The sequence below is a fragment of the Marmota monax genome, unplaced genomic scaffold (genome assembly GCF_021218885.2).
Source record: "Marmota monax isolate L192 unplaced genomic scaffold, Marmota_monax_Labrador192_F-V1.1 WCK01_AAM20220418_F8-fsc00015, whole genome shotgun sequence".
Taxonomy (NCBI): Eukaryota; Metazoa; Chordata; class Mammalia; order Rodentia; family Sciuridae; genus Marmota; species Marmota monax.
Genome location: NW_026692194.1, coordinates 881017 through 900105, shown reverse-complemented (window position 1 = coordinate 900105; position 19089 = coordinate 881017). Strand labels below are relative to the sequence as shown.

At 37.5% G+C, this 19089-nt stretch overlaps 1 protein-coding gene across 1 annotated transcript in view; it reads right to left on the bottom strand.

Moving 5' to 3' along the window:
* Ppp3r1 (protein phosphatase 3 regulatory subunit B, alpha) overlaps positions 1-16422 on the bottom strand; it is a 58986-nt gene extending 42564 nt beyond the window's left edge. Inside the window, exon 1 of the mRNA XM_046422565.2 lies at positions 15985-16422. Within this exon, the coding sequence (XP_046278521.1) occupies positions 15985-15987 (3 nt within the window). The 5' untranslated portion in view covers positions 15988-16422. The remainder of the gene's footprint in view (positions 1-15984) is intronic.
* Between the last annotated feature and the right edge of the window lie 2667 nt (positions 16423-19089).

The following is a 19089-nucleotide window of genomic DNA, read 5'->3' as shown; positions in this document are numbered from 1 at the left end:
ATAATCACCCAAACCAGAAAACTCTACAGGCACAGCAACTGCAGTAACTGAAATTGATAAAATAATCTCAAACAGAGAAAATAAAGTTCTAGCAGTGAGATAGTTTGGGTGATGGTAAGAATCCATACTGACTATGGCCAAGATAAATAAAGTAGGAAGAAATTATAAGTTAATAAAACAGGTGTGTCAAGGAACCTAAAGCTTGGATACCAATAAACTTAAAGTAAAAGCTGAAACTAGAAGGAAGATGTGAAACAGGACTTAAATTTTGAGTGAAAAACTGGAGTATCCAGAAAAAGGTAGATGAAAAAATAATTAGAAGAGATATAGTAAGGTGCCATCCCAGAAAAGGAAATTCCTTCCCAGGAGAATGAAGAATAGTCTATCATGACTCATCAAACAATGGATCCAGGCCAAGCCAGTCGTACCACTAGTTTGTTTTCATTACAACTTGATTACAATATAACTCATATGGCATACAATCCAGATATCTAAAGTATACGATTCAAGGGTTTCAGTATATTCAAGGATTATGCAGCCATAACCACAATGAAATTTATAGTATTTTCATCACCCCTATCATCCAACACCCCCACCACAGTCCTAAGTAGCCTCTAATCTACTTGCTAGTTCTACATATTTGCTTATTATGGATACTATATATAAATGGAATCATATAATATGTTGCCCTTTGCTAGTGACTTCATAGCAGAATATTTTCAAGGTTAACCCACGCTTACTACAAGAATTAGGACTTCTTAATGCTGAGTAATATTTCATTGTATAACTATATCACATCTTATTTATCCATTCACCAGTCAAGAGACATGGACTATTTCCTCCCCCATCCCCCATTCTGAATAACACTATTATGCTATTATGAACATTCAGGTACAAGCTTTTTTGCTTCATTTCATACTGCATTTCTTTTGGATATATGTGTGAGTTTAGGTTTAACATTTGAAGAACTACTTCCTAAATAGCTACAATTATATTCCCATCAGCAATGTATGGAGATGCCCAACTTCTTCATATCCTCAATGACACTTGCCTTTTTGATAACAGATACCATATTAGGTATGAAGTAGTATATCACTGTGGTACTGATTTGTAACTTCTTAATAACTAATTATGCTCAGCATTTTTTCGTGTGCAATTCACATTTGTATATATTCTTTGGAGAAACATTTATTAAGACTCTTTGCCTATTTTTAAATTGAGATCTTTTTATTGCTGAGTTGTAAGAATTCTTTACATATTCTGATAGAAATCTCTTACTAGATATGATTTGCAAATATTTTCTCCTGTGAGTTGTCTTTCATTTTTTTTGTGTGTGTCTTTTGAAGCATAAATTTTTATTGTTGATAATGTTCAGCAGATCTTTTTTCTTTTGTTGCTTGCGCTTTGGCATCATATGTAAAGAAACGGTCCACCACCTGTGTTTGTAAATATGTTATTTTGGGAACATAGTCATAATCATTTGCTTTTGAATTGTCTATAGGTGCTTTGTACGACAAAGTTGAATCATTGCAACACACTGTATGGCCTGCAAAGTCTAAATATTTACTACCTGGTCCTTGGTAGAAAACAATTTCCAACTGGTCTAAAATAATGCCAACAACTCCCACCCACTTCTAACCCAGAAACAGTCCTCTTTACTTGCAAGGGCTAATAACAAAGATGATATCCTTCAAAGGGGAAACAGAATTTTGGTTACAAAAAACTAACAGAGAAAATATTTTGATAAAAAGGCTGATCACATGAGTGGACAGCTATATGATAATAGCGAGGCAAGAAAAACGGTATAACATCCGAGGCCAGACACAGCTTTCACTATTTATAATCCATCAGTAATCTGTGACCTTTGCTCAGAGTATCAAATAAAATATTGATGAGGCTGCTTTTAGAACTGTAAGGCCCAGTCTCTGGTGATGGAAGACAAGCAAGGGAGAGGTTACAAAAACTTCACTAACACAGTAAGGATTTGGTCATTTTCTAGTATGAAAAGAGCCAGGGAGAATATAATGAGACCTTTAAAAAAAAGGGGGCCTACTATGAGACTTACAAGAAAGGTTTTCCTCCTTAATAAGAAAGACACACTAGGGAATAATTCCTCACTCTTTAGCCAGATGTTGGTGTCTGATGTTATGGCAGCCCTCTCCTGGCAAGTAGAGCTTTAAAGTAAATAGGGCTTGTCCTCAATAAAAGTGATGAACTGCTAAACTACCTCTTGTAACTCTCTAGCTCTGTGCTTTTTATTCTTTCAAATAATAAATTCCTGTTGTTTAAGCCATTTTGATACATTTGATACATTTTTTTCTACTTTGATAATCAATGTTACTGTACAGAGAGCTCCACAGAAATAAGAACTGATTATGAAACCCAAACCTGCCAAGAAAATTACATACTAGTTTCTAGTAGTTTCATTCTTATAAAGATGTAACCAGCGTTTTGCAAGTTATCAAGTATCTTAAGATAATTACCTAACCCAGTACCACAAGAATTCTGAATTGAGCCGGCAGTCTTGTGGCCATTTTACAGATACAGGAAAAGGAAAAAAAAAAAGACTTCCGTGTACTACAACATAAGTATTTCGATTCTGCTTTCTAGAATATCAAATAAAATACACTGAAAAATAATATAAACAAAAAGATCACAACATTCTTTCAGATTTTAAAACTACTGCTTGACATTATAAAACTCCATGAATAATGTGACTATAATAAGTAATAAAAAGCCCAAATTGCTACATATTAAGTTCAAACTGGGCAAGCAGAGTAGCTACAAAAAGCCTACCATCTTACAATAGTGCTACTGAAGCATTCACATTGTACTACAGTTTTTCCCTGCACATGGCTAACTCACTATGCTATGACATTCTGTGGCTGTTGCCTTGTTTCTTTTCTTTCAGCTTTGTATCTTGACATCGTGTTTGATATATGCAATCTGTGAACATTATATGATGGCTAATGAAGGAAATCATAAGATTTTAAATTGTCACTCATTTTATCAGCTGTTCCTAGACTCTCAGAAAAAAAAAAAAACAATGTTAAGATAAATCACCTTAAGTAAACAAAAGTATTCATAAATTTTGAGTTTCCTTTATTTAATTAAACTGTCTACTCAGATATGTAAAGAGAATCTTGAAAAACACACACACACACACACACACACACACACACACACACACCTATTATTTTTACAATCAATGGCACTTTCTTTTCTGGAAGCTTTCCTGTTGTACCTAACTTACTTATGGCCTTAAAAGCATTTATTTACAAGACTTGCAAAGATCTACCTAGCTCTAGATGATATATATAACTATATCCAATGCAGCTCTGCAACACATGAAAAACACCATGATGGGGACTAGATTTATAAAGATATTAAAAAAAAAAAATGCATCCTCTGCCCTAGAAGAGTTCACAGCTTAGAAAGGGTGACAGGTAAACATACTGATAATATGGATGGGCAACAGTGAAACTTACTTATAAACAGCCACTAATTGGCTGAGAGTTGGAAAGTTTTCACAAAATGCCATGGGCACAGAATCTTGAAGTATACCAAAAAGAAAGAGAAGACACTTCAGATAGAAAAAAGTACAAGGACACCAATAAGTGCATTTAAAGCATTTAAAACAAGCAGTTTGACTTGGTCACAACATAAGGATGACTAGAAATAAGGGTCAGGGTCAGGGCATAAATACCATGCAAAGAAGTTGCCGATTTTTAATTCTATAAGACATAACAATGACTTTTAAATGAAGTCAGTGACAGATTTCCATTTCAGAAGAAAAACTCTGGTGGCAATATGGAAAACAGAATAACGAAGAAAGAAACTAGAGACATTAAAAAAAAAAAAGAAAAAAAGCAGTAAATAGGCTATAGAGACATAGTTCACATGAGAAAGAAATGGGTCAGTGACAATGGGAACAAAGAAGCAGCTGATTCATGAAACATTTAGGGAAGGGCCGGGGTTGTGGCTCAGTGGTAGAACGCTCACCTAGCAAGCACAAGACCCTGAGTTCGATCCTCAGCACCACATAAAAATAAATAAGTGAAATAAAGGTATTTAAAAAAAAAAGAGGAAGAAGAAGCATTTAGGGGATCTAAATGGAAGACCATGTTTGCTATAACATAATTATGTTCCCCCAAAAAACCTCATGTTCTAAAACTACACGCTGAAAATAACATGAATTAAGGAAAATGGGAGTTGGGTGCAGACACTTCAAAACCAGTGTCACTCTTGTAACCACAGTAGTAACAAAAGCAAAAAAAATTCTAATAAAAATATTAACATAAAAATATACTGAATAAGGAACAAGATAATAAGATAGGAGTTTTTAAAGATATGAATAAGAGTAATTTAAAAAAATATTTGAAGCTAAGTTATGGAAAAAAGGGAAAAATTTTCAGACATCTAGGGAATTGTGTAAATTTTTCTAACACAGATAAATGGCCAAATTGAGTCAAGAGGAAGAATGCAAACTCAATGAACAATACATAGTATTCTTCTATACCATACATAGTACCATATCTTCTATAGCTTGCTACTTTTGGATTTAGATGCTGCCACTTAGTTAACATTAATATGCTGGGAATGGCACAAAATGTTAATATTCTGGGAATGGCATACATTATCCTGTCTAATGATACTATATAAGCCAATTTATGTTACAGAAATAAATACTGTATGGACTGCTATTAATGATGGCCTTATAACATAGGTAGTAGTAAAAGGGAGAAAAGAGTATGACCATACAAAGTTTCCATTTAGGAGTGAATATTTCCATTCAAAAACAGAATAATTATGGAGTTTATAGGTTGTGTAAATTTAACCTTTAAAATATATGGTATTTTTAAATGGGAAAGTGATACAATCATATCTAAGAGGGACTTGAACCAAACTCAAAAGGCTAGCAACAAAGACTAAAAATGGTCAGAAGGGAAGAATAACAACTACTAAAAAATGTCAACAGAAGCCAAGAGAAGGAAGAATTCCAAGAGTTCTCAAGAAGGTCCAATATTACAAAGAAATCAAATAAGAAGGATGAAAAGCCAAGTATGTTTAATGAGTACCTGTTAGATTTCCAGACACGCTATACTGTCACCAAAATCTGAGGTGGAATTATTCCCATTTCACCTATGTACTAAATAAAAGAGCTTCTGGTATTTGTCCAAGATCACATTGCTAATAAGACAGAGCCAAAATCTAAATTCAGATGTTTCCCAACTCCAAACCTCATGCTTAGTAATTAGGAGATTACTGCAAAATGCAGATGCACAATCATTCTAGAGCGGTGCAAACAGAAATTTCTGTAATGATGGAATTAACATGGCAGTATGATTTGAATGTCCCCTGTACATGTTTAAACTGCTGTTACAGTACTACTAAGAGGTGAGACCTTTAAGAAATGATTAGGTCATGAGGACTCTATCCTCACAAATGGATTAATACCATATAGGTAAGGGTTGAGAAATAAATATTAAAAATTGGAGCAAAGAACATCCTAGAACTTTATGGAACACAGAACTAAAGAGCAATGAACTAGGATATCTAGTGGAAGAAATATCTAAGCAGCAAAGTTTGGAATGGGAATATCTGTCCCATCACTGTATTTTAAAAGCATTTTAATTTTAATCTCACAGGCTCACCTATGGAGAGGAATATTGCTTTTGAGTCTCACTTAAATTTGATTTACATGAGACTGGATTTTTGCAATGATGCTGGAACTAAGACTTGTGGGACTATGAGGACCGAAGAAATGTATTTTGATAGTATTTGAAGATAAAATCTTTGAGAGGTAATAAGGGTTGCATAATGTCATGAGGGTGGGGTCCCTGTAAATAGGACTGGTGGTTTTATAAGAGAAAAAGAAATTGGAGCTTCCATACTCCTGCTCTTTCACCATGTGATACCTTCTCATGTAGCTACTGAGCACTCCTAATGTAGTTATTTTAAGTGAAGAACTGAATTCACATTTTAAGTTTAAACTTTAGACAGCTAAAAATAGCAAATATCTGTAGATTTTTCATCACAGAACTTCAGTGATCTGAAAAACAAGAAAATGAGAAAAAGAGATAAAAGTCAAAAAGTAAGATTGTAAAGGTAGAAGAACATCAATCAGGAAGGCAGACCTGAAGTACACCTGTGATCATAAATTTACTTGGTAAAAATTTTTATGATCATATTAGTTTATAATTCAAAAAACTATTTAAGAGAACAGCTGTACTATAAACATAAAATCACTAATTTCTCTCACTACTATCACTTATTTTTCCTTGAGAGTCTAATCTTTATTAGACTGAGTACTGCCTAATAAATACTAGAGAATGTCTGCTTATTTTTACCTAAAAAGGAGCTTGCTCATGGCACCACACTCAGAAGAATATGAAAAAAAAAAAATTTCCTGAAACTAGATAAATGATAAATAAATAAAAAGTGCTAAATAGTTCTAATAAGCACCAAGGATAAAGGTTTAATCCTTTTTACAGGTTGCAATACTTTATCCTCTGTATCTAGGTTTTAAAATGCTTACTTAATTCTAACATACAAATAAAAGTGAATAATCTGTATTGTTTACAAAAGAGACCTGGCCAAAGCATAGGTCTATTTAGTAACATTACCAGTAAAACAAGACATGACATCTCATCTACAGAAAGGTTTCGTGGGAAACCAACAGTACTACCTACGCGACACTCCCTGCAAGATTCAGTAAACAAAAGAAAACTCAACTCTGAAGAAGGAAACTGGAAATGTATGATTTGTTGGAATTAGTGCTGAATTTTCAAGGATTTCCTATTTTTAAAAAATTCAACTATTATAAGTATTACAGTACAAGATTTTGAAAACTAAAGACAAACAAAAAACATGTATTAGTCCCATTCCATTTATCAAAATTTTATTTCTGCACCAGACCTATACATTAGCTATAATTACACTGTTAACACATGACCATGAAGGGAATATGGAACAGTAAGGAGAAAATTCAGAAATGGAGAGAGTAGATGAGAGCTACTGAAGAAAAGGCTTATTTGGTAAAATGAAAATGAAGAAATTTTAATCTAGAAAGTCTAAAATAAAATAGATGCTTTATCCATTATACTTTGGAAGTCATGTTCTTTTTTCAAGAATTTGTTATCTGTGTAGTTAATGCTTAATAAGATAAGTGAAAATAATAAATACAAAAACTCTACTAAGAATAATTTCATAAGAATACTGTCATAGTTCAGACTCTTAATAAAAAGTACCAAAAAACTAAATCATTATAAAATTGCTACCTAGTTAGAATTATTAGTTGTTCTTGGCTCAATGTTTAATTTAAAATTCAATTTAAAACTTTGGAATAAAACTGATTATAATGAGTGAATTGGAGCAAGCTATCATTAAAACCCCTTTGTAAATCTTTATAATAAAAATTATTTTTTAAAAATCCACACACTGGGCTGGCATTGTAGCTCAGTGGTAGAGCACTTGCCTAGCTAGTATGTGCAAGGCCCTGGGTTCGATCCTTAGCACCATATTAAAAATAAATAAATAAAAATAAAGGTATTGTGTCCAACTACAACTAAAAAATATTTTTTAAAAATCCATACACTAACATAAGGAAGAGGAAGAAGGAAAAAAATTAAACTCCATCCTAGAAGAATACACATAAAACTGAATACTAGGGGAGGAGTAGCCAGGGAAGACTTACTTTCCATTTTATATCTTTCAGCATCATTTGAATTTTTAAGCAAATGTACTGATACAATATCTTTAGAACTTTAAATAAAAATTTTAAGAATACTGTTCAATAGCTACATGTTCCCCCACATAAAATGTGAACTCAGAATGGTTCCCTCTAGACCTATGTAACTTGATCAAAAGCACGAATAAATTGGAATGACTAAAGCAAAAGACTGGCAAAGTATTAATCTTTCTTCTTGTTAGCATCCCAGTTTCCTAGATTCATTTTCTAGGTCACTGACCCACTACTGCCCTCTCCTAGATTCTATCTACTGTTTAATAATATTTACTTTAGACCCCATTAACTGATTAGCAAATTCCCCCAAATCAATAACCAATCCTCTTCCACAGCCCTCACCCTCAATGGTATGTATCCCTTTTGCCTCAGCAAATTGATCTTGCTTCAAACTATTCTGAGACTGAGACTTGGGACACCTGGTATGAACTGCATTATTAAAACATATCTATAGTCAGGACCTAGTCATCTCTTTCTGACTTTGATTTTTTTTCTCTCTCTTGATTTTTTTCTTTTTCTTTTTTTCTTCTTCTTCCACCCCACTGGTGATTAAACTCAAAAATGCATGCTAGCCAAGAACAGCACTCTTTACCAGAGCTACATCCCCAAGGCTTTTAAAAAAATGTTATTTTAAGACAGGGTCTTGCTAAATTGCCCACACTGTCCCCAAATTGGTGATTGGTCTGCTAAGCTCCCGAGTAGCTGAGATTACAGGTGTGCCATAGAAAGGCCCTCCTTTCTTTTTACTCCCTACTCTTTACTCTTTACCTTTTCCAGAGATCATTCCATGAATCATTCTTTTTCCTAGCTTCTCATTTTCTAATTCTAAAGAATATCCACATCCTCCTCCATCCCAATACTAATTTACTGCAACTGTAAACCACAAAAGTTAACTATCCTTTGTCCTTTTTTTTCACAAATGTCTCAAAAAAGGAATTGACATTACCTCCAATGTCTCATCAGCACCTATTTCTTTGCTTTACTTATTTATTCACATGTATTATCAAGTATTTGGAATAAAACAATGAAAAGACAGGTTTCTATAGTCATATAGATTATATTCCCTTGAGATTTTATTTTCAGTACCTAGCACTAATCTGAGTTGTCTTAAAGATTATCAATACTATTTTAATGGCAAATTCCACCAATAACAACTACTGAGGATTGAACCCAGGGCTGCTTAACCACTAAGCCCTATTGGTATTTTATTTAGAGACAGGGTCTCACCAAGTTACTTAGGGCCTCACTAAATTACTGAGGCTGGCCTTGAACTTGCGATCTCCTACCTCAGCTTCCTGAGCCCACCAGTAACTTCTTAATCCTAATCATAACCCACCCATCAGTAATCAACTTGACACAAACATTCCAACTCTCTTTTTCAAGTATACTATTAAATTTCCTCATTAAGAAGTTTCAATGGAATGTCTCAAGCCCATCAATTTACTTTTTAAAACCAAACTTATCTTCTTCTAATAACTTCTTTCAAGAAGCAACTTTTCTATATTGAATTAATAATTTAGAATTATCTTTACAGCCAATCACTAAGTTGTGTCATCTTTTAATGACTTTCTTCATAGTTTCTTTTCAACTCTATATTTTTTCCTTTATTTTATTTATTTTTATTTGGTGCTGAGGATTGAACCCAGTGCCTCACATGTGCAAGGCAAGTGCTCTGCCACTGAGCCACAACCCCAGCCCTCAACTCTATATTTAAAATGTCTCCATCTCTATTCACTTTCAAATCCTCATAACTTCATACCTGTAATACCACAAAGCTATACTCCCACTTACAATTCCCACTTCTTCCAAAGCAACCAGCAACTTATTTCCAGATTAATCAATAGTTCCCCAGGGGCTGGGGCCGTGGCTCAGTGGTAGCACACTTGCCTGGTATGTGTGAGGCACTGGGTTCGATTCTCAGCACCATGTATAAATAAATAAAAGTAAACATCTATCAACAACTAAAAAATATTTTTTAAAATAAATAAATAAATAAATAAAAATAGTTCCCCAAGGGAATCAAACTGAAGTCAAACAGTTAAGACCACCTGCAACTTAATACAACTTCCTTTCTAAGATATAACAGTTTTTATCTTTACTTCCTTCCCTTTTATGTTAAAGGATGAGAAAAATACACCTCTTATTTTAGGAGTCTTAGTCTTATTCCATCCTACTTCCTTAGGGACAGCAAACTGTCAAAATCTCATCCTTTCCCTTTGAAATCAAAAGACAACTTCTCCCTCCTTTTCCTGGTTTATTTTTTTTTTAATTTGTTTTAATTAGTTACACATGATAGTACAATGACCTTGACATATCATAAGAAAAATGAGAAATTATATTCCTGGCTTATTTCTTTGACCCCAAAATAAATCCTTCCTCAAACCTGAGTCTTCTCGCTTTCATTCTCTCTGCTTCTATTTGAAGCTTTAAAGAATAATCAATACTCAACATCTGGCCACCCATTTATTAACTCACTACATCCTGGCCTTCTTTGCTACCATTATAACAAACTATTGCACTGGAACTTTCCTTAGCCTTCCAAAAGACAACCAACTACTACCTCCCTGATCTATAAAGTATTATTTACTTCTGACTCCTTCTTCCTTAAAACTCCTTTCAATCTGGGCAGTACTAAATTTTCAAGGATTTCCTATTTTTTAAAAATCCAACCATTTTAAGTATTACAGTACAAGATTTTGAAAACTAAAGACAAAAAACATGTATTAGTCAAGTTCCATTTATCAAAATTTTATTTCTGCACCAGACCCATACATTAGCTATAATTACACTGTTAACACATGACCATGAAGGGAATATGAAACAGTAAGGAGAAAAAATTAAGAAAATTTAATTTTCCAACTATCTCTCTGGCTGTTCATTAGCAAACAACTATCAAAAGTTCCTCACCCTCTGTCTGCCTCTTACATGCAATGCGCTTTAGAGTTCACCCTCTTTGCTTCTCATTTTATACTCTCTCTGTAAATTTAATTTGGTTTCATGGCTTTAACTACTGCCTAACATAGACAATTCCCAAATCTTTAATCCAAGCCCAGATTTCTCTTCTGAACTCTGGATATAGACAGCCAAATACCTGTTGGCCATAGCCACATAGATGACTCATGTCCAAAACAGAAACCCTCATCACTCCCCCAAATTTCCTTTTTCTATATCTCCCAGGAGAATGTGCATTTCTAACAAAGTCCCAAATGATGCTGATTAATCAAGATCCACACTTTGAGAATCACTACACAAACATATGTGCTGCTTTCAACCTCCAGGCAATCAAGATTCTGCTATTTCCTAAAGTCATGATATCTAGTCAATATTTCAGAGCACTCCACAGAACTTAAAATCTTGCAACACAGCATTCCAAGCAATAATTACCAAAAGGTAAGACTAAAAATAATGGTCTTCAACAAACTCAAGTTTCTTGAAGACAGGCATAGTACTTGCCATATACCCTAGAATTGAACCTAACACAAGTAGATGCTCAACAAACAGTGACTTAAATGGGCAGTATTATCACCTATGGAGTCACCAAAGCCAAAAACAAAAGCAGGATTCACTCCTTTTCTTTCCCATAATCCAGAAGTAATCAAGTCCTTTCTTCTACCTCCTAAATTTATCTCATAACCTCTTCTCCATCTGCATTGTCACTATATTCTCTCAGGTTTTTATTTCTCATATGAATTACTGTAATTAATTCTTAATAGATTCCCATATCTAGATTTATCCATCTTAATTAATATCATAAGACCACCAAACTGATCTCTTTTTAAAAGTAAATGAGACAATGTCATTCTCCCAGTTAAAAATACAAGACTGGGGCTGAGGTGGTAGAGTGCTCACCTAGCATGCATGAGGCACTGGGTTTGATCCTCAGCACCACATAAAAATAAAATATTGTGTTGACCTAAAACTAAAAAATAAATACTAAAAAAAATAAAATAAATAAAAATACATGACTGAAATTTTGGGAGGGGAAAAAAATTACTGCCTCATACAATATACAAGCCCATCTACGATCTTGCCTAAATCTCCCTGACATTTTCTCCCTTCCACCCTACTCCATCCACTGTTCTCCAATCATGCTAAACTAATATACTTTTAATTTACAGTGGGGTTACTTTCTGATAAACCTATCATAAGTTAAAAAATACCTTAAATCAAAAATGATCTTAATACAACCAACCTATTGAACATCACAGCCCACCGTAGGGCTAAAATCTAACAAAAAGCCTATTTTATAATAAAGTAATGAAAATCTCACATAATTCACTGAATACTGAAAGTGAAAAACAGAATGGTCAATGTATGTTAAAGTACAATTTCCACTGAATGCTTACCACTTTCACACTACCATAAAGTTGAAAATCATAAGCCAAACCATTATTAGTCAGGCTCCATCTGCACTTGTTCTTTAAATGCTTTGTACAGCTCATGGCTCTTAAGACTTTGAGCATAAGCTCCCTATCAGGAGTGTCCTTCCCCCTTGGCTAAATACTCATCCTTTTAAGACTCAGCTCAGGCACCTTATCTTCTAGAAAGCTTTGAGTGATTTCCATCCCAATTTGGATTAAGCCTCTTGCCTGCCACATGCTCTTATGGCACCTTGTTTTGTGTTTGATATTCTCCAAACAATAGCTCTCAAAATTTAGAAAACATCACAATCACCTGGAAGCCTTATAAAACCTAGACTGCTTGGCTCATCCCCAGTTTGGGATTCAGTTGTTCCAGGGTGGAGCCAACAAGTTTCTAGATAGCTATTGATGCCACGGGTCCAGGAACCACATTTTGAGAATATCCCATCTCTCCCCACCTTCAGGATTTGAAGTGTTTTCTAGATGTTTCCAACTATCCCTTTTACAATTCTAATAATCTTTTTTTGGTTTGTTTGTTTGTGAGTGCTGGGGACTGAACTCAGGGATGCTCTACCACTGAGCTGTATCTCCAGCTCTTTTATTTTTATTTTGAGATAGAATCCTGTTAAGTCACCCAGGCTGGCCTCAAACTTTTGATCCTTCTGCCTTAGCCTCCCAAATTGCTGGGATTACAATCATGGGCCACTACATCCGGCAATCCTAATAGAGCTAGCACAATTTTTTACCTCCTTCAATAAAATTTTCCCTAATTCCCAACTAATTCCCAACTTATCTTTCCTCGATTTTCTATCATGTTTTGTGTGTATTCTTACAAGATTCATCACATGTTAACTTATTTTACAATTAGTGGCATTTATCCAATGTTTTCTACTTAAGTGAGTAGAAAACCTGCCTTAATTATCTTAATATTCTCCACAATGAAAATCACAGTAACCAGTAAACAGCAGACAAAAATCTACCAGTATTTGTTAATACTAATGAGTCCCCCTTGCTTGCCCCAGACTCTAGGCCCATGGTCTGTCTGACTTCCTTATAGCCCCTTACTATCAATGAGAGATGCCTGATTCTTCTAGGCTTATCTGTTGTTCTCCCTAGCTGACCCTTAGTCAGCTTCCTTACCTTTATCCTGAATCATTTTAATTTTCTCATCCACTATGGGACATAATGAGGGGAGAAACTGTCTCCTAATAACTGATGTAAATTTTAATTCTGTGGTCCTAAGACTGGTTGCTTGCCATTATAAAGAAAAAAAAAAAAAGTCATAGCAGACAATAATAAATTTAAGTTCTAGCTACAGAATCATGGAGATAAAGACTATTTTAATGAAAAGTTTAAAAGTACAAAGACATAAAGTCCTTTGTAAAATTTAAAGTTGTTTTAAGAAACAAAACTTAATAGACTGTGTTTATATAAGTATCCAAAACAAAATTCACATTATTTATTCCAACAAAAACAACTTGGTTCAGGGAAAATTGCTAGGAGCTCAGTACTTCAGATTTTTATACGCATATACCGAAACACTCATACTTCTGGGTGCTTAATTCAAATAGGAATGAAGAGAGGGAAAGAATAATGCTCAGGATAAAAAGAAAACTACTTTTAGGGCAGCAATTAAGATATTTGTCAGCAAAAGTCCTTAAGAGATTGAACTAAATCCCTCTTATTTTGTCCTTATTTGAATTATTCAGTTATAGAAATACTATAAAATCTATTACAAAAATATAAGTATGTTCATGATACCAAAAGCAAGAGTTATAATAGAAATTTCCCAAAGAGAGTGAAAATTTTCAGAATTCCATGTTCAATTCATTAGAATTACCAGATCCCTCTCAAGCCTGACTTATTTGAGTGAGTCAATATCCATATGGCAAAATTGAATTATAGAGAGATTATTAGTCTTCACATATCTTGGTTAATGCTATTTCAACAGACCAAAATCCTAAAGTTGGGAAATCACTGTCATCACAAATTATGTAGGTCCTAAAATGGTACCAGGAGGATGGAAGAGAAAAGAGCCAACAGTATACCAGAAAACTTAAGAGGAAGTTGGAAACAGCAAGAAAATAACAACTTGGAGTGAAAACAATATCATCAGGCACATCTTAAAAATACTATAAAAGGTTAGGAAATACTGAATACCAAAAAAAGATAAATTTAAGAGCTAAGGGGTTGGTGATGTAGATGGTGGTAGAGCTTATGCACATTCACTGCAACAAAGATCTTCAAGATCCTGATCTTTCAGTAAAATACATGCATTAGAAGTTCCATTAAAGCACTGCAGTGCAATTCATAACTTCAAAGACTAAGCTAAAAGAAAGACCGTATTCTAGCTCTCATCTTTCCAAACTGTTTTCTGTAATAGCATGAAAAAACAAATAATTTCGTGCTTTGGCTGGGAAAGTTGTCTCTAAACTGTCTCCCCAAACTGGCAGGGGAAAACTTCTATACATATCAAAATCACAAATCATTTATTAAGTCTGTTCCTAATCTGGATTTAAGTATGCTAGTTAAGCATACTTAATCATTCACCCTATATTCTAAATAAATGTTGATTTGCTTAAATATTTTAATTTCCTTTTCTCCCCTCACCATCACCACCAAATTGATTTTCAACTGCAATCAACAGAATTCTTCTCTTCACTAATCCACTCCGTATTCTGAAGTACCTAACTTCTACAAACAGGATTGGAAGACTATACAATTAAAGGTGCAAAGTAATATCCAATATTAGTCTAAAAATCTGACAACTTTTCGAGGGCTTTTTAGAGAAAGTGAACAACCCAGTATCATGTTTAAATAACTGATACATACGGAACAGCACCGAGAATTTCTCCTACTATGTACACACAATTCTTGATTACAAAGAGGAAACTACACGGGCTAAGCGGAGTTAGTAAACCGGTAAAGTAACAGGCTAAAAGGGCGTCGTTGATTTCTTGGCTACAGTGACAGGCGGGAGACACACCCCTAGCGTCGGTCTGAAACACTACAGCAGTGAATTCTACCTAGGGATTAATGTGCGGGTAAGGAAAGATAAATTTAAATCGCCATGATTCAAAAACAACCACCCCAAGAGACAGACGCGGAGGTAACAAAGAAAATGAAGAGCCCTGGGTAGTTAAGAAAATAACAGAAATCCACTATCCCCATTTCTCCAAAACCAAGCTGTCCTGTTTTAATGACTATACACCTTGAACCTTTCCGGTTCGCCAAAGCAGAGGGAGAAGCAGCAACGAAAGAAACCCCCTAGGGTTGCAAACAGCAGCGAGATAAATACTAAAAGGAAAGGTGGGAAGTAAATGGCAGGATTCCTGCCAAGGTTCACTGGTAGAAAATGGGGAGTGAGTGGGAGAAACAGAAGCTCTAGAGAGAAAGTGGGTCTTACATAAAGCGCCATTTGCCACATAGTTTCATTTCCATAGGATTTCGGAATACCCTCCAACTTGAGTGAGTGAGTCTGGGGGCGGAAGGGGGGACTCCACGTGGAGGGGGGCTGGGAAAGGAGTAACACGCAGCGACGAGGCTGTCGGCGAGGGCGGGGGGCGACGCGGGTCGAGGCCGGGGCGGGATCCCGGCGAGCTCGGGTGGGGCGGCCGAGGGGCGACCGGAGGTCCCGGAGGCGGGCGCGGAGGCCCTGCCGTAGCGCCGGGCCGGCCGCCGTCCTGTCAAGCAGGCGGTCCGCCGCCCCCGCCGGCCGCCAACGTACCCGGGCAGTGAAGGCACCCGCGGGGCACCGGTGGGGCCCGGGTCTCTCGAATTTTCCACCGGGGGAGGCCGACCAGGGTCGTCGGGGATCTCCCCCGAACCTGGCAACGGCGGGCGGGGACGCATAGTGCAGGGGGGAAGCCAAGGTCTCACCATTTTGCTCGGCGGGTCGGCGGCTCACTCGCGCGGTGAAGAGTCTGCTCTAACGAGCTCCGCAGGAAGCGGCGGCGGCAGCGGCCCAGCTGCGGCCCTCGGGACGCCCGGGGAGGGGGTGCGGGCTGGGGGAGGGAGGCGGCGCCGCGGGGCCCGCGCCGGCCGGGTGACTGTGCACGCGAGAGAGCGGGCAGGGCGGGGGAAAGAAATTAAGGTCGAGATTCAGAGAGCGAGCGCGGGAGGAGAGACGGCGGGAGGGAAGCGAGGCGGAAAGGCGGAGAGGAGGGGGGAAAGGGGCCGAGAGGGCCGGGCGGCTCGGGGACTGCAGCCTTACGCTCGCGCCGGAGCCGTGACGGACTCACTGCAGTGGCTCGCGCTGACCCGCAACCTCAAGGCACGAAAAAGGGGGAGGGCAGGAGAGGGAGGGGAGAGCGGAGCGCAGCAGCGCGCGGGGCGGAGGGCGGGGGCGCGCGGGGCCGGCGGCGGGGGTGGAGCTTCCGCGAGCGCCGCACATCCGGGAACCCGCGCTCCCGACTCGGCGGCTGCAGCCGCGGCACTCTGGCGAGCTCTGGTTGGGGAGTGCGGAGCGCGCGGACCACGTTCGCCCTCCGCCCGTCGCCCCTTGCGTGCGGGGCGGGTGGGGGAAGGCTAGGGGCGGGGGCGCAGACGTCCGTGACGTCGTGTGGCGGATCCCTTCCTGTCATGTGGCTGGAGGCGGGCGGGGAGGAAGGTAGGGCCGGGAGGAGGAGGAAATGCGAGGGTGCCCCGGGAGGGAGGAAACGCGAAGGGGTGAGCGGGCAGAGAGCGGAGGGGGCACCTGGGCCCACGAGTGGGAGCCTCATGGGGGAGGGGGAGCAACCGAGCGGCCGTAAGGTGTCAGAACCACCCAGGCGCCGCACCAAAAAAGAGGAAAAAAAGCCAAGTCCTGGGGCTAGAGGAAATCAAAGGTATCTTTGCATCTGCGTACCGACTTGGACCGACTACAGAATTGCAGGGCGCATCTGGACTGTCGTCACTCCAGTGCAGCACCCTCAGGACCACGCTATAGTATAAACTGGAGGCCAGCAGCGCAGTTGGAAAGCAAAGCTGGCCGCAGCTTAAGGTGTGGGGAGCCAGTGAACAAGAGTGGCTGCCTCCCACTCGCGCAAAGAATTTCCCACCCATCTCTAATTTCTGTAAACTTTCCAGGTTGTCCTTTGGCAGGGTGCAGCCGTGTTTGTTTTTTGAGAAATACTCCAAGGCAGATTGCCCACTTAATCTCTTTAGTAAAGCTATATCCATTCTGGTGGCAGGAAATTCCGACTACAATAGGAAAAGAAGTTCTGAAAAGCATAAGGAGAAAAGTTATGTTCGAGACAAAAAAAGAAAACTGTCAAGAGAGGTGTGATGAGGATAACGAAAAGAAAACATTTTGCAAATATTTTAACCAATTATTCCTGTTTAAGTCTTGATATGCAAGCAGGCATGTGTGTGTGTGTGTGTGTGTGTATCTCAGCAGACAGAATATTTTCTGAGAGAATAGAACTTATTTATTAAAGGATTTATTAAGCCTTTGGGTAGTTTTGTAAAAAGTTAGAATACTGTTTTTAAATACAGTCTGTTAATAGGGGAACTTTATTCTTTTTCTGTGCTAATTATTTTTTCTATATGATAAGCACCTGTTTTCTTATAAAGGCGCTGTGTGTGTTTGTGTGTGTGTATGTGTATATGTCTGTCTGTCTCCCTACTCCCACCCCTCAGCTTCTTTGGTTCTGTGTCAGGCTGAAGGAAGAAAAGTAATTAGACATACAAGTTGTATCACACAGTGATTCTATCAAGGAAAGGCCAAGAAGTAACACTGTTACTTCCACCATTTGATCTGGGTTTTTTGAGTTAAATGTGTATAAAATTAAGATATACTTTTTTATGTAAAAAAAAATCCCTTTCTCATCTCTGCTTCTTAGAGATATTGTTATTGCATTTTTTATGTCCCTTGGACACCTTCCATGAAAATCAAATTATTTTGGCCAAACACTAAATACTAAGGAGTTCGAGCTATATAGAATGCAGTAGACTTAAGTTAACACACAATTTTATTATGTTTGTGGCATATTAGACTATAATCATTCAGCAAATACCTATTGAGAACCTCAATCAGAAATTAGAGAGCTGTGAAAGATTGGTTAGTCTCTTGTTACTGGCCAAAACCAGAAATAAGGCTAATCTCCTATTCTTCCTGCAAATCCCAAAGTTTACCACTTAACATTCTCTCATGGATATGAAACACAGGCATATAGCAAGTGATATCTCTGACCTGAGATGAATTATTTTGAATTCAGTGAGAAATAAGTCCAAAATGCAAATTTAATACCCAGGTCCACACCCAACACACACATAGTCCTGCTAAAAGCACATACATTTTTGTTTAAAAAAATAGGCAAATTAACAAGCAGTAAACCTCATATTTTTGTGGGTAATGTTTCCTAGAAATGTTAGCAACCAAAAATGATTATCAGAAAATGCTACGTCAGATAAGTTGGAGGGAAAGATACTAAAAACAGATACCAGGTTAAAAGAATCATAACACGTAGGCATGGCACGTGGTAATAAGAAATACCAATGACAGAGGAAAGAAGGGATGAATATGAAAGACATGAAACAAAATGGACTGGCAATGCAGCTTAGTGGATGTGGAGAGATAAAAGATAACTAGTTTCAGTTTGGGTGATATGATTGAGAGGATAAGAGGAGTCAGGAGAAGTTTGGTTTTAAAGATGTAAAGTTTTGAGTTAGGGATATAACTCAGTGGCATAGTGTGTGTTTAGCACGTGTTCAATCCCCAGCACCCCAAATTTTTTTTTCAAGTTTTGATGAGTTATCTCAGTAGAAATGTTGAAATAGAAGCTGGATGTGAACATTAGAATAAAATAGAGCTGTCAAAGTCAACTTTGAAACAGAAATTGAAACATATTTTCAACTTTTTCCTTATTTAGTGATGGGGTAAGGGGACCCCAAGATAGTAGTATAGTTGCAAGGGAGAAAGAAAATTAAGGGAAAAGTTTTAAGAAAGAGAAAAGAGTGTTTACGGTCATATTTGACCATTAGCAACCTCAGACTTTGGTGTCT